The following is a 16940-nucleotide window of genomic DNA, read 5'->3' as shown; positions in this document are numbered from 1 at the left end:
TGCTGACCCTTGACCTCCTCCACGGTGAGAGTCCCTCTGGGAGACGCACTAGCTCCAATGCCTGGAATACAACAGCCCACTAAATATTGCCTCCATGCAATCTTTCTATATATTGCATACATTGCAAGAGCGATTGCAGTGCGATGCGTGCTGCAGCTCTAATGTCAAATTATTCTGATTATCTCAAAGAAGTGGGACGAGCAGAATTTAAAAGGAAACCCAGACGATTGCATCAGATCGGTGCTCTGCATCCTCACCTAAAATTAGCTTTTTTTATATGTGGCTTTAGATGTTTTGAAACAGGAGATGCTGAAAACATTAAAAACCAAAGCTTACCAACCTGGAGAAATGCAAATCCTGGCTGACTGGATCTAGACTAGTTGTAATATTACTCCTTAAGGTTCAGCCGGGATGTTTCCATTGGTAAAGACGAAAGTTTGCATCTTGAGCCATCAGCTGAAGATGATGAAGTGTTTGTTCTTTAATATCTCAGACAGAATCTGAGATATCAAAGCATATTGCTGTGTTTATAGAGCCTGTTTTAAACTACGCAGGCTGCGTGTTTCACACTGACGTCCATTTTATGCCAATTCAACGAGTAGCCATGCAGAAATTTTAACTAAACAGGCAAAGGCTGAACCGAGATTTTTACAGTACGATAACCTCGAGTAATTTATTTATGCACAAACTTATAGCTTGACAGAACTGCTGCAATTCATAACAAAAAGCAACAATCGCTCTGGATGCTGCCTAAATATTAAAATGTATTGATCATTATAGATATGACGCTATAAATGGCGTCATATTTTCTGTTTTTATGCACAGACAACGTATTGAATAAACAAAGCAAGCCGTAGTTTTCAATTAAACATGCTTATTGTGCAGGAAATTATCCAGCTTCACCATTTTTGGTCTTTATACAGTAATGCAGGCAAATCAAGCTAATTTTAGCCATTTAGTTAGTCAGGCTATCTGCTCCCATACACCTTCCAGTCAGCTGCCGTTCTTTCATGGCCAAAAAAAACATTTTCTAACCCTCAAAACTGTCTAAATTAGAAGTGAGAGGTAGCGGCAGCAGCAGGTGGGGGCGGGGCAGCGCTCTATAATGCTGGACAACACCACGGCACCATTAGAACCACTTCAAACCGGTATAACAGAACATTTCAGACATTTCCAAACCTTCTTAAAACCTCCGTAAACCTCTCATGGGCCGGTATTTAAAATTAAAACCCAAACGGCCGACTGAAATAAACTGCAGCCCATCTAATGTTGCACCCATCAGCGTTCTGTGCGTTCTCTACCTTGCTTGTTGCCTCCATCCTGGGGGTGATGGCCGGAGTGCGGTCCCGGAGCGAAGTGCTCGTCGCTGTACGTGATCAGCGGCGTGAGCGGGTGGACGGCGTGGGACGGCTGCACGACGGGAACTTTGTTGGACTGCGGGAAGAAAAAGCAGGAAAACAAGAAAAACCGTTAGCTCCACCTGCTTTACGCAACACAAGGTTCTACAGCAGAGAACCTCCACGTTCTGGTGGAGAACATCTCTGAGGGTTTGTCTAAGAGAAAAAAAAAACATTCTCTAAATATGCCTGCTTTAGGCCCGGTAGCTCCCAACGTGGTTTTAGCCTAGGTCAGCGGGAAGAAAAGAAGTCAAGGAGGAGCGTGAAAGCTCGTCTGGGGTGGGGGGGGGGGGGCAGAGACGGCGAGCCATGGAGGGAGGAATCAGAGAGTTGCAAGGTAGAGCTGGAGCAGAGGTCTGAGGCGGGAGATCAAAGGCAGTCATTAGCTGGTGAATAAGGGGAGTTCATTACAGAGCCAGAGCCGGGGGAGGGAGAGATGAGGGCATGGGGGAGGAAGAGGAGAGGAGGGGGGAGGAGGGAGGGGAGGGGGGAGACTGCAGAGAGAAAGCAGGAATATGTCTTAGCAGAGGGAGGATCGTGCAAACGGTGGCCCGACTGTAACCCCCCCCCCCCCTCAATCCCCAGCTGACTCAGAGAGACGACCCCAGAGCCAAACCAGTCCACAACAGGTCTGACTCTCCCCCCCCCCCCTGCCCACACTGACCGCCTGTCCTCATGTGCTTCAGCTGCAGCACACATGGAAACACTCAGCCATGCTAAATCTACCGTCCTCCATCTGAGTCGGGCTGGAGTCCACAGGATGTACGGCTAAATCTGGATGAGACGCCCATCACCCCCCCCCCACCCCCACCCCGCTTTATTAAAACTGGACTCACAGCCAGTTTCCCCTCGATCGCCTCTGGTCACTGATCTGATTCAATAAATACATTAAACACAGGAGCTGACTTCATTCCCAGTCTGTAAATGCATCATCCTACAGCCGCGCTTTGACGCATTTTCGAGGTCCGAGACGCGGGATATTAAAGGTTGGTCGTCTCACACTGCAAAAAGAGAACTAAAAGTGAGAAAGATTTTCTTGAAATTAGTGTATTTATCCTTGATTTGAGCAGGTAAATAAAATGATCTGCCAATGGAATAAGATTTATGCACTTAAAACAGGAACAACTCATCTCCATCATCTCATTTCAAGTGCATTATATTTATTTTGCTTATTTTAGGGGTAAAAATACTCATTCCATTGGCATATAATCTTATTTAGCTGCTCAAATCAAGGACAAATACACTAATTTCAAGAAAATTTTACTTATTTTTAGTTCTGTTTTTGCAGTGCATTTTGTCTCCATCAAAGATCCTCCAGCTCATCTCCTTCTCCCTTATATGTTTGTTGGTCTTAGAAACACAAACAATCAGGACATATTCTAATATTAGGCACCTAATGTTGCGTCTCCAAACAAAACTTCAGCTCCTCTTCATCGCAGCGCTCCGCATACGCATACGCTCACGGCCACGCCTTCCTCCATCCAGGCGGGAGATTCTGGTCCTCAAAGACCGACGTCCGGCTTTAACACACCTGATTTAAAACTGTCGAATGATCTCTTTAGCTCTGCAGGAGCTTTCTAATGAGGCGTTTATTTAAAGCGAGCGTATATAAGCAGGAAAACATCTAAAACATACAGGACTCCTGGCGCTCAGACTTAAAATTATCTGCTTCAAAGCTGGACTCTTTTCAGAGAATCTGCTGCATCGTTGGTTGTTGCAGATTCTTTCTAGTCTCACCGAGTGTTAAATCCAACAGAAAATGAAGGCCTTTTAACAGTATCCACCTTTTTCCATTAATGCAAATTTCCTGAATCATTAAAACTCAAAACGAAGGGCATTAATAACACGATGTTGGTCGATGAGCTCACAGTGCAGGAAAAAAGGACAACAAAAACTCAAATCTCTTTTAGTATTTGATGCACAGATCATCGTTAAGCCCCAATCAAGACAAAAACTGTCCAATTTACAATAAAATAAGGATTATTTAGCTTTATTTACTCTGATTTCTATGTTTGTTGAGATGAATCAACAAAGATACTAAACCAAATGACCTTATGAGATCACCGGATTTACCCAAAAATTTAAACAAAGTGTTTGAGATGAGAGAAAAGCAACAACTTATGATTATTACAGGTGTCTGTTTTAGATAATATCTTGTTTTTTTTATACACACGCTTAAACAGTATAGAATAACCAACCCCTAAATATAGTTGGTGCTTAAGGGCTTATTGTGGAAAATATTTCCCTTTTCCCTCGTTTAGGAGCCTGGGAATATTCTCATATAGCCTAAAAAAACATTCCTGGCTTAAATCTTTCAGCCAGCTGACCTGCAGTGTAGCACCAAAGTAGGGAGGAGGAGGGCCGCTGCATTACTCTTTGTTCAAAGTAGTGTCTCATTTAAACAACTTTAAATTTAAGATTTCTTTTTTCCATTTCTGCACCGTAACCTTTTAAATGTTGATGACTCTGCTAACAAGCCGGCGGCTGCTGCTGAGGTTCAGGTTGGATTCATTCTTCAGACGAGCATCTCATGTGATCACAGATGTAAGGCAGACATATTTGCTTACAGATATTTAAGGCTGCAGTGAAAAGAAGTCAACAAAAGGTAAAAAAAAACCAATCTGCTAAAGTCTGCAAAAGGCAGCAGCTCACTGACCAGTTCATAGTGTTTGATTGAAATTGCTAATGGAAACGTTCTCTTAGGGTATCTCAGTCCAACAGGTCCTGCTGTCAGTTATCTCAGTGTACTTTGGTGTTTTTACAGGTTACCGTTCCTTTAAAAAGTTATTCTCTTACAGGGACAATATAACAAACTTCTTTTTTTTTTTTTACTTGCGTGCCAACGTGACGTTGCTGCAGTGCCAGGCGCTGACCGGTTCCCCCATCCCAACACACGGGTTTGTAAAACCACTCAAAGACACGGCGCCTGGAATGTCTGAGTTCCTGTGATCCTCTCACAGGCTGGCACCGTCTTAAGACCCCCCCCCCTCCTCCCCCCCCATCCCATCACCCTTCGGGAATGTCCTAATCAGGAAGGGAAAGGACAAAGCGGGAGCGTCCCCCGACCAAATGAAGCGTCGTTTACGCCTGCTCCCTAATCAGGCTCCGATCCCTCCCGCCAACTCAGCCGCTCTTTCCAGTTCGGCTTTCAGCCTCACGGTGCTCCATCAAACACGGCGGACTCTGCGGTCCGATGCGCGGCCTGCTTCAGGGAACACAGAAGAACCAAGAGGACAGCGACTCAGTCTCAGGTTAAACAGCTTCTCTGACCTCCAGTCACAAAGAGTCAGAGGTGACGGGATAATCTAGACGGGAGGGAGTATCCAACGATGTCCCCCAAGAGAGCCAGGCCTCCTAATGAGGCTGCTGAAGCTAAAGGGAGGGACCAGGCAGGGCTGAGGGGAGCAGGGCTTGCCCACACTGGAGGGTAAATTACAGCATTCTCCACCATATTATTTTACGCCTCTCCACTCCCATTTGTTCTCCTGTGGGAATGAGATAAGAACCTCGTGGATAACCAACGTACGAGTTGGTCCCTCCACTAAAAACCTGTCCTACTCTGGAGGAGCATCTGCCGAGCTTCTTCCAGGTTCCAGCTGTCAAATCCCATTCTTCATCAACTCCTCAATAAACAACTTCCTTTCAGGGAGAAATAAAAGGTAAATCTACCATGGAGGAAGGCTGTAGACCTGTGACCAATACAGAATAAATGGCTTTTTGGCTCCACGATTACACGGACGACGGGGACCAACCAACAGAATCATCCTGACAGCTTTATGACGCTTTTACGACGACGCAAGACCTGATCGGCAAAAATAAAAGCAAGGACAGAGATCATTGGCTGAGGGAGTTTACCACGGAGCTTCTCTTCTTCTCTTGGATTGGTGGCCTCACCAACAGCACTCTGGATGGATGGACGGACAGACAGACATTGACGCATCCTGAGGACCTCCCTTTGGATGATTTCTGGGAGTAAACCCTGAGCAGGCCAAGAATTTGCCGAATAAACTACAAATCCCTTCTAGTCTGGGAACAATAGGGGTTCCCTACAATGATGGTTAGATTTCCCTCCTGGATGTTATCTTGGATAAAAATTACACTTCAGTGTATTTTTATTATGCAACAATGTTGATTATGAAAAGCTTCTGAAGGCTACAGAAGCTACAGAAGGAAGGCATCAACCTGCATAACGTTACAGTATATGGGGGAAAAAAATGTTGGCACAGATAAATGCAAAAGGTAACGACTGAATGTGCTTCTGGTTTCAAATAATTTCAAATAAGGAAAAAAAAAACTGGGAAATTGGTGTAAATATCAAAACACCATGTAACTAGTTTCAAATGCAAACTAATTAGAGACACAGCTCTGATCCCGTCTCATTCCCACCACGACTCTGAAAGCTCGGCTCCGGTGGAAGGCAGCTGTACTGGAGGTCCCTTTTCGTTGTACTGGATAAATAATAGGCTTAGGATTTCTCTTTTCATGTTTTTCTTTGCTTAGGACGAGCAGAAGAAGAGAGAGGGAGACGACTGAAAGGCAAACGTTCCATTCAGAGTATCAGATACAGGCCTGGCCGGTCCTTCAGATGTGGTTTAAGGCGGAAATGGAGCCGGCAGGAAGCCCTCGGTGGACGACACACTCCAGCGTGTCCCAGTGACAGAAACCGGCGGCAGAGCAGCTGAAGGGCTCGCTTATTTGGTCCTGTTTTCTTTCTGCTCTAATTTTTCTGACACCACACCGCCGCCGCCCAATAAAGGCTGCAGATCATCGCACATGAAGCATCCACCCCTCGTATATTGTCTGTTTTAAACCCATCCCTCTCTTCTCCTTCCACCTCACAGCGCAGCTTTTGTGCTCCACTCAATTATGGCACTTCTGCAGAGAGGAGTGGGGAAAAAAAAGGAAAAGCGGGAATTTTATAATAATCACTTCCCACTTCTGTAATTTATATGCAATGAGGACTCTTGGAGCCCGCAGCTACAATCAAGAGTGTAGAAACCGTGTGAGGCTCTTCACAAACAGCTGGGGAGATGGCAGCTCGGGTGGCGCTGGTGGATTCCCATGCTGCTAAATCCATGATCCAACACAAGTTTGGACAAAAATTACACTATTATAACAAATTACCTAAAAACTCTTAAAATACATTACGCAGCCGTTAAGCTCCTCCTCCTGCTGTCTCAGCGCTGCACCCACAGAACATCTTTAACATTTTTCGCCTGTCACAGCATCGGATTGGATTCATTTAATAAACTCGTCCCCCGGGCCTTAGAAACGGCAATTATTAAACCACAGTTGGAAAAGAACAATCTGGAAAAGCTGCTTATTGCAAAGTTAGAGGCCCATTTCAGATCTCCTATTCATTATGTTGGTTAATTAAAAAAAAAGCTGACCAACAGCTTTGACTTCCTTCAGTCAGGCGTCTTTAAATCTTACTTGAAGGACAGGGACTGACTTGTGTCAGTAGGTAACTTTACATCAGAGATGACAAAAATTACATGTGGGGTTCCCCAAGGGTCCATATTAGGGTCCCTCCCATTTGATATCCATGTGCTCCCAATACGTCCAATTATAACAAACACAAAGATTAGTAACTAACTATGCAGACAACACTCAGCTATACACCAGGTCACTATCAACACATTCAAGTGTTGAGTGGATGCAGAAAACAAAGCAATGCATGGATGAGCCATCATTTCCTCAGTTGAATGAAAACAAAACTGAAGTAATAATCTTTGGACCAATAGAGGAGAGATCAAGAGTTAGCTCACAGCTTCAGTCGCTTCAGCTGCTTCAGCTAAAAACCACTAATCAGGCCTGAGATCTGGGTGTAATGATGGATTCAGACCTGAACCTCCAAAAGCATCTAAAGACAATTATAAAGTGGACTTTCTATCACCTGAAGAACATTTCCAGGATTAAAGGACTGATGTCTCAGCAGGATCTGGAAAAACTAATCCATCTGTTTATCTTTAGTAGAACCGATTACTGCAACAACGTTTTCACAGGTCTGCCTAAAAAGTGGATCAGAACGCTGCAGCTGATCCAGAACGCTGCTGCCCGCATCCTCACTATGACTAAGAACGTAGAGAACATGGACCCGGTTCTAAAGTTCTCACTAAGACTAAGAACGTAGAGAACATGGACCCGGTTCTGAAGTCCTTCCACTAAGACTAAGAACGTAGAGAACATGGACCCGGTTCTGAAGTCCTTCCACTAAGACTAAGAACGTAGAGAACATGGACCCGGTTCTGAAGTCCTCAATAAGACTAAGAACGTAGAGAACATGGACCCGGTTCTGAAGACCTCACTAAGACCTCCAGACCACTCAGGTCTTCTGGTTCTATGCGCATCCTTAGAATAAGAGTCACGAAGGAGAAGCAGCATTTAGTTTTTATGCTCCACTAATCTGGAACAAACTCTCAGAAAACTGCATAAAATACTGAAACCCTGACTTCATTCATTGGTCTATGGCCTTTGACTGATATACTTAAACTATTAAACAGAAACATCATTAATTTCAGGCTGTTTGTCCTTTATCATACCACTGCAATGTACTTTATTATGTGTCTTCATCATGTAGACAACTTTGAATTGTCTTGTTGCTGAAATGTACGACACAAATAAAGAAGTGCTCTTCACTCTGAATTTCCTCTCTACCAATCTTGGATTATTTCCTGAAACCTTGCGGGGGAAAAAGATGCACCGTAAAACGGTACGGGATGTAAATAGATGATATAATTGCCTCTTCAGTTCCTTTTTTAAAATGACATCAGAGAGCACACCCTGTTACAGTCCATTTTCCCCCGTAGACAATACACTCAAAGCATCAATAAATGCCAAAGGTTTGCATATGAAGCAAGGGTGTGCCCGTCACTGAATTCCTGCAGTCATCCAGGACCAGGTGTGTTTGTGTCCAACCTTTTTCCCCCCCAACAAAAGAGAGCAAACATCATCATGCTGTAGCTTCCCCGTCGCTCCCTTTTCAACCAACGCACAGGAGATCAACCTGCGGAAGCCTAAATAAATAACCAATTACCATTCGCAGAGCCGCTTGAACTCCACCGGCTTCGAGTGAAGCAATAAAAATGGAATATTTCTCCGGCAGGATTGCCCCTTGGCCAGGGGGCTTAATGTAACCAAAACCCAATTAATGAGGAAGAAAGCCAGGCAGCCAGCGAGCGAGGCTGCACCGCGCGCCCAGGGTAATGAAGCCAACCATGGGGACAGAAGCAGCGGGAAAAGCCTGCCCTGGAGACGAATATCCATCTGTTGTAACTCCCAATCTCTCCTTCTCTTCTCCCCCCTTCACTCCAATCAAAATCCCCTTCATGTTAATCAGAGTTCAACAGTAGAAAGGAAGCATTTAAGGCGACAGTGAGTTGATAGAAATGACCACAGAGCTGGGTTTGAGTCAGGTGTGGCGAGGCAAAAGTAAGCAGGTCCAATTACAGCTTTTAATTTAAGGGGTTTGGTGGATGCAGGCTGAATTTACCCGAGTTGTCTCAGCAAAAAAATCCCGATACCATAACATTAAAAAAAAAAGCTGTGGTCATGTTGCAATAAACAGAAACCAGGTAGCTGATGAATTTAATCCTAGCATGCAGCAAACGAACACAAACACCAAAAGCTATTAACAGAAAAGTGTCTCCTCTCCCGAAAATCAGCAAGCACGAGTGAAAAGGACCGAGATGGATTAGCCGTCATGCAGAACCTGCGCTCCGAGCAAGCCGTCATGTTTTCAGCTCTCTGTCTCTGACATTCCGCACGTGCACAGGAGATAATGCGTGTGAAATGTGCGTGCCTCAGATGAAAAGACTTTATCCGCCTTTCTAAGTGTTCAACTCTTAATATCTGTGCGGTGCTGGTGCCGTTAACAAACCAGGGAACACAGAACACAAATTATCCAGCTGCAAACTTTCCCAATATGTTGTACGAGACAGGGTAAAGGAGCTGAGAAATGAGAGAAGAGGAAGGAGGGGAGGATGGTTTTAGGAAAGCTACGCCTGAAAAAAAGTTGCATCCGAGACGTTTAGACCTGAGACCGCCGTAAAGAGACAACAGATCTAATATTTCACCAATATTTATTCGTCCCGTACAAGATTTAGCCATTAAGCTGTACTTTTTGTTAATGTTTACAGTGATATCTAAACTGTTTACTGTGGCTGTTAGCATTATGGAGCAGGAATAGAGATCGTCCATATAAACGCAGAGTTGGCCAAAAGCAGTGACAGAGAGAGACTGTGTTGGTCTCTGCAGCTCCCGTCCCAAAATATCACCTCAAAACGGACAGGAAACAAGCTCGCTCTTTGACATTAAAACGTCATTACTAGAAGACTTAATATTAGCCGTATTAGATTTCTTTAGAAATAAAAGCCAAGTTTTAGGGAAACAAACAACATATTTGTCACTATCGGCAAAAATGGACCGGCCATCTTCTTGTACTTCTATTGACGGCGTTTAATATTTTAAATCTCGGCACATTTTATCCCTGAATTGCTGAATTCTGATGAATTAACTGAATAATTAGACACAAAAAATGGGAACACAAAATAAAATTTTTTTTTTTTTAAATTAAAAAAAACACAAAAAGCAGGAGGCACTGGTTTATCCTGTACATGGAAGGATGTTCAGATTCAGATTCACTTTATTAGCCATTTGCAGTTTTACCTGCATTGGAAAAAAATTTGCAAGTAGCTCAGAGTGCAAAGTCAACGTTAGCTAGCAGCACAGAACGTCCAGCTGGATAACAGATGCAAAGAGCCTGATATGGAGATGGTCAAAAACAAAACCACTGTCCGGTCTTAAATGCTGCTCTAAATGTTTTGTTTATTTACAGCCGATATCCAAGGGATATAAGCTGGGAAGAAAATCACCCCCACATCATTGAATGTTTATTTTTATGACTCTTAACACAAAACACTACCAAAAAAATAATTATCCGCAATGGTTACCAGAGTGCATTGCCTCTGTCCTGAAGCACGCCGCCTTATCTGCAGTTATGTGTCTAAGCTGTGATTAAACATGCTCCTCACGCCGATAGTTTTTGCAATACTGCTTGCAAAAAATACAAGGGTTCAAAATTATGAAGAGCTAAAAGAATCAGCCACCCCACTGGTACTTATTCACCAACGTTAGCTTGGTTTTGTGTGCGGTTTTTTAACCACTTTACTGATCAACAAATGTGAGAATCGTCAGTGGACAGAATTAAGGCTTTTCTGTTTATACCGAACACTCAAAGTGCTTTCCACTAGAGACCCATTCACCAAATCCCACTCACAAACACACACATTAGTATATTTCTATGCAGATCAGTGGGGACCGTGGGGTTAAGTGGCTTGCTCGGGGGCACATCAACATGTGACGAAGGGAACTGAACCAACAACAAGATGAGGACTCTTCCCGTTGAGCCACAGTCGCCCCGATGTTCCAGAGAGCTGCAAAAATCATCGCAAGCTTTTCGAAAATGTCTATGTTTACCTCGTTGCGACACATCTCTATAACTCTGCATCCATTCTTGTGAGAAATACGCCTTTAGCCGGAATAGGTTAGCTTCAACGGGCACCGACTGTGGACTGGGAAGGTTCCAAATGATCGTCAGTCTGTGGAAGTGGACCAGCTTTCAATGGAGATTGGCTGCTCGACTGTCGTGTTTAGGCTGTGTGTGTGTGTGTGTGTGTGTGTGTGTGTGTGTGTGTGTGTGTGTGTGTGTGTGTGTGTGTGTGTGTGTGTGTGGAGGATGGGAGGCTGCACTGGCAGAGCCTTGGGCGAACCGCAGGATGTTCACCTTGCGGCGGGGCACAGGGCTCATTATCCCAGCAGGACCTGGTCACATCAAAGGAGCAAGGAAAGGGCAAACATTCTGCTGAAGTGCCACTGTCAGCAGGCCTGGAAGCGCGCACGCACACACACACACACACACACACACACACACACACACACACACACACACACACACACACACACACACACACACACACACACACACACACACACACACACACACACACACACACACACACACACAAAACATCTTTATCCCGGTAGAGAACAGGACGGCTCTCAGTAGCATCACAGAAAACACAAACTGAGAAGGAGAAAAAAAAAATCTCCCTTTAAATCTGAATTTCTGTGGAGGTGCATGAAGACTGTCAGCTCAGATTAGCGAATGTCTCGTTTTCATCAGATAAACAGATCAGGATCCTGTTTTTAAACAGCCAAGTTGGCGAAGGTTTCAAGCTGACTGTTGTGTCAGACAAATCCCACCTCCACGTTAAAAGTTCACTCACTATTTAGGTGTTATCCCATGAAAACAGACGTTTTCCAACAATATGTAACCTTTTTCATGTCGGAAAACGCACAAAATTACCCAAATAGCTACAGAAATAGACATAAAAATAGAGAAGAAGATGTGAAGTATCAGGAGAATCAGAAGCTACTGTGGCTGCAGCCTGGCTTTCTGCACTAAAACTACAGCAAGGGTGAAACAGTTGCTTTATGAATTATTCCCCATCTATCTCACCTTGTTGTCACGGTTTGCTTAAAACTTTGAATGGAAGCTGAAAATGTTGCAGCCAGAGAGGCGAAACCACAAAGTGTCAAAGAACCCTGAGCTAAAATCTTAAGCCTCGTACTCTTCAGACACCATCAGGATGTTTTTGTGAACTTTGATGTCGCAGATGTCTGCGTTAGCGCCACCTGCTGTTGTGGTTTGGGGATTATTTGAATATCACAGACTATGTAGACAGAGATTTACGTTAGAAAAATGTAATCTTTATATAGATATTCCGACTTGTGCAACATTAAACATTACAATTGAGAGCCCAAACTAAACTAATCTCAATATTTCATACATTTTCAAACTGATATTTCTTCGGCTCGTTTAAATTGCCCTTTACAAGAAATGTTTAAACCAGGTTGTAGACCTTGTGTGCTACAAAAAAAAAAAAAAAAAAAGTCTAGCACAGCTGTTAAATCTCCGAGTTGCCAATGGAGACAATCCCTGAGCTGAGTTTGCAAGTGTGTGTGAAGTGGAGAACAAGGCGGACTATGAACAAGCAGCAGATTTCCAAAGGGCCGGAGTGGCTTCAAGGACAACTTTTTACACCTCCCGCCTCAACCGTTTGCTCAACGTTGAACTTTAAAAGCGGACAAAGAAGGCGAGCCACAGTAAAACAAGTTCAAAATGGCTCCAGTGTTTTGCAAGAAGCAGATCAGGCATCTCCGTTTGTCACGTCTGAATGGATCGATCGCTAAATGTTAGACAGCAATAGTCTCCACTCAGTGTTTAAAAGCAAAAACTTGGACCATAATTTGTACCAATTCCTGACAAAATCACATCTTTGCATTGATAGAACTTCTTGTCTCCCTTTTGTTGGTCTTTTAATGGTTGAACCAAGCAAAGCAGAAGAAGAAGCAAAAATCAGCAGCATTTCTGCCTTATTCATTGATCAGCTGTGTGCTTCAAACCAAATTGAATGTTGGACTTAGCCTTCGGCGCTGACCAAAAGCAAAAAGAAAAAAAAAATGTTTAGAAAACACTTTTCCTGAATCAATGTGCATTCCCCCCCATTTCACCAACTATTTATAGCGGCCCCACTGCAGCATTAACCCACTGCATGATTTATCATTAGGAGCCAGCTCTGGTCTGCTGAGTAGCTACATTCATGCCAGGCTGCACAGTGGTGCCAACAACAACACATCGAAGGCCCTGAGAGATGTACACAAATAAAATCGCAGCACAAGCTAACCGTGCGGAGCTAAAGCCTCGGCTCCTACAATAACACAGAAAGACGGAGAGAGAGAGGGAGAAAAACGACGCGCAGAACGAGAGGAAAAAGTGCTGATGAGTAGCGCTTGTGCAGGAGCTTCACAGATCTGTCGAACAAGAGCGGATTTGCCTGCTACACCTAGATAGTGTTCCCCCCCTCTGCTTTCGCCCAGGTATTCTGGGCATGAATGGCTGTCAGTTTGGATTTGGGAGCTCAGCGTTGAGGGGGAAAATAGAGTCTGGTGGGGGTCTTTGTGCGTCTCCATTGGCAGAGACGAGCGCTAGAGACAGTGCCCTTCTCACTGAGACGCTAGAAATTCACATTACAGTAGATCTAGGGGGGAAAAGGGGGACGGGAGGAAAATATGGGGGCGGCAGATGAAGCAGCTGGCTGCTGAGGACGCTGCCGCGTCTGTGGGGAAGGCTTGTGATGGCAAAGGCACCAGGAAAATGTGGACGGGGAGGTGGTTTGAACGAGAGCGGCTTCTGCCTGAGCTGGAGAGAATATTGACCCAGTTTTCCTTCTGTGTTTCGCTCAGACAGATTCACACCCACCCACATAGCGAGCGAGAATAGCATGAATAAAAATAAAGATGGATTACTTGCAGCTGATGATGTCATAGAGAGAGGCGAGGAAAAAAAGAAAAAGAAAAGAGTGTTTCAGAGGAAAAGAGTTCAGAATAATTGCAAAAGTGTTGAGTTTGTAGTAACAGGATTTGGCCCAGGTGTGACGACACCTGCATCCCTGTTTCAGTCTGAACTTCTGACCCAGTTATCAGGAAATCACTGACCTGGTCACCTTTTAGCCACCCGTGTTAACTTTGAAGACGTGTTTGTCTCATTTCACACGTTTATCAGTCAGAGATCAGAACGGGCTCATTTTCCCTTCACTGGCTTTAATTGATGAGCAGATGGTCAAATATTAAATTATCCCCCATTTATGAATCCATTAACACTGAAAACATCCTGAAATTTAGGCTAATAGATTCAATCAACAAATAACTTCTAACACCATATTTAAAAAAAAACTCAGAAGATGACAGGCAGCAATCAGGCCAGGGTGTTGCTACTGAAATTTAACTCAATTCTCCTATGAAAACATTGGGCCAGGTTGTTTTTGTCACTTACTAAATTAAATTATTATTGTAAAACAGTGTTTTTAAAAATAATTTAGACTCAAGAACCGTTGACAAATCATCCATGAGGTCAAAAATAAGCCCAGAAAAATGACCTCACTGCCTCAGTGGAGCTCGATTCAACGATATTAAAGAAAGGAACAGGGCAAAAATGGTATCCATGGGTCAAAACCATTTCTGAAAAACAGAACCACAAACTCCTGTTCAAACAAAAAAACAACATCTTGAGGATCACAAAGACTGTCGCAAATTTTTATGTCGCCTAACCAGGCAAAAGGGGAACGTTTTGGGAGGTGTGGGTCACTCAGCAAACCTTTAAACATGAACATCATGACTACAGCCAAACGTGCTGTTGTTGGTTTTCTGCTGCTGCAGAACCAGAGCGACTCGCTATGCCTGATGGGAACCATGAATCCTGCTCTCCAGCAGAACATCCTGACATTGGTCCAAAGTACACAAGCAAGTCCAAGTCTTATAAGAAAATAAAGGTTTTACAGTGGCCTAGTCAAAGTCCAGACTTAAACCTGAGTAAGATGCTGTGGTGTGACCTTAAACAGGCTTTAGAAACTTGAAACGCCTCTGATGTGTCAGAATTAAGAAGATTGGGCCAATATTTTCTCCCAGAGATGACAGACTCATGTATCAGTCACCACCAAGTTTTAGGGACACTTAATCTTCATAAATCCAGGTTGGTTTGGATATTTTTTTCCCCTCTGAAACCTGATTTTTGTTTCTCTCAGTTTATCTTTGCTGGACAATAAAGTTTGTTTGATAATCTTAAACTTTTAAGGGTGACAAAGAAGCAAAAAAAAGGGAAAACATTTTGACTGCAATGGACATGAGGATAATCTTGTAGTTCTTTAGTTTCCTGTCGGATTCAGACAACTTTCTCCGTCTCAGTTTCTTCTCTCGCGTGTCCTTAGAGAAAAAGAGGAATCAGTCAAAATCCACATCTGCAAATCTCCAAGACGATCTAGGATCGGTATCAACAGGAAGAAGCCTGATTGGAGCATTTCTGCTGTTTGTACCAGCCAGAATAAACAGTTTTTTTAATGATGTTCCTACTAATGTGACTATTCTGGTTCAGGTTTTAATGAGGCGTGCTCCACATGAGTGTCAGGGAGCATTCATGGCTGTGGATCACGCTGCAAACCTCTCATTCACATAATGGACCAAACAACAGTATCAGCAGCCCACTGTCTGGGTGCAATTCCACGTTTCAGGGGATTAACTGGTAAAGACTCCCGACAACTGCCTTTCACCGGGGAATTAGTCATTAATCGAACCACACATTTCAGGATTTCTTTCCATCAGGCAGCACACGCCCCTGCTAAGATCTGAATGGCAAGCGCAGAGCCATTCAGATCTGATCCGCTCCCAACAAACGGCTTTTCTCCAACCACACAGAGGCAGGGAACTCTTAAGGAACCTCTTCAAGGAACCGAGCGGCCGCAAGCAAAGCCCCGCCCCTTCAATTAGCTTTGTGGCGGGGCTTAGCGGGCTTTAACACGCCAACAAAACAATGACCATGTACGACATGGCAAAGGGCAGCGTCTGCTGATCCCCCCCGATACACCCAAACAAATGGTAATTTCTGCAACACAAAGGCCGCAACTGGGACTCGGGGCATATGGTTGCTGCGACATCATAAGCGCACGCATGCACCTGATTCAACAAGACTGAATGGGCTTTCATGACACCAACACAACGGGGTCATAATTCGCCTCTCGACTGGATTAATGCAAGACAAGCCACTGCAGCGGAGACATCCATCCGTCTGGTGAGACGGCTGAGAGCTGCCTCCATGATGAAGACCGACAGAATAAAGACGCCTGTAAGAGCGGTGAAAAGGCTTGAGTACTAATTATTTATAGCATAACATTGATGGAACATCTAGACAGTTTTGATTCAAGCCCTTCACAGATTTACACGGTTTCTAGGGCTCTTGGTTCCTTCAGCTCTTTCCCCAAAAAGGTTGCTGCCAGGTGTTACCGTGAAATAGTTTCATCTGAATCATTTATCCATTTCTAATGAAGATTTTCTATCCCACTGCGAGTTCCCTGCTGGCTCAGCTGCGTCTTAAGATGTTCGAGGGTTTTGACGACTGATCAAACCAACAGAGCTGTCCCTCCATCAAAGTTTCTGTGAAAGGCAAAGAAGTCGATCAAATGGGCAAAGCGAGCCTTCTTCATCTGGGTCAACGTCTGAGACGAGAAATGGTCTAAAAAAAAAGTCCAATTTCCCAAGAATAAGAGGCTGTCGTTGAACGTCCAGACGGTGGGAGCTAACTCCTGTTTTAATTTAAGTCTCATAACCCCGTTTTCACACAGTTAACTAAGAGTGAAGCGCTGGAGATCATACTGACTCATGCCAAAGCGTGCAAGAAGACTACAAAGACGTGAAAAGAGACTTAGGCAAACTTTTCTCTTTCTTTCCCACAAGTTTGGTGCAAAGAGACAGAAACTGCTAAAAAATATTAGATTTGAAGAATTGTAGTTATCCACCAGAACATGAACTTAGAACTTCAAAACAAAAACAAAAAACACTTCAACGCTCCTGCATGAATATTAAAATGATCGATCCTTAAAAGTACAGAGGGAGAGGATTCTGAGTAAAGCAGATCACTCCCTAAACAAATTC

The 16940-nt window shown here is 44.0% G+C and overlaps 1 protein-coding gene across 4 annotated transcripts in view; it reads right to left on the bottom strand.

Moving 5' to 3' along the window:
• lef1 (lymphoid enhancer-binding factor 1) overlaps positions 1–16940 on the bottom strand; it is a 60997-nt gene that overhangs the window by 25692 nt on the left and 18365 nt on the right. For all 4 annotated transcript variants that reach the window (XM_036137590.1, XM_036137591.1, XM_036137592.1 and 1 more), the window contains exon 4: positions 1302–1434. In XM_036137590.1, the coding sequence (XP_035993483.1) occupies positions 1302–1434 (133 nt within the window). The remainder of the gene's footprint in view (positions 1–1301; positions 1435–16940) is intronic.

The sequence above is a fragment of the Fundulus heteroclitus genome, chromosome 5, assembly GCF_011125445.2.
Source record: "Fundulus heteroclitus isolate FHET01 chromosome 5, MU-UCD_Fhet_4.1, whole genome shotgun sequence".
Classification (NCBI taxonomy): domain Eukaryota; kingdom Metazoa; phylum Chordata; class Actinopteri; order Cyprinodontiformes; family Fundulidae; genus Fundulus; species Fundulus heteroclitus.
Note: the sequence above shows the minus strand (reverse complement) of the source record. Positions and strands in the feature narration are given on the sequence as shown.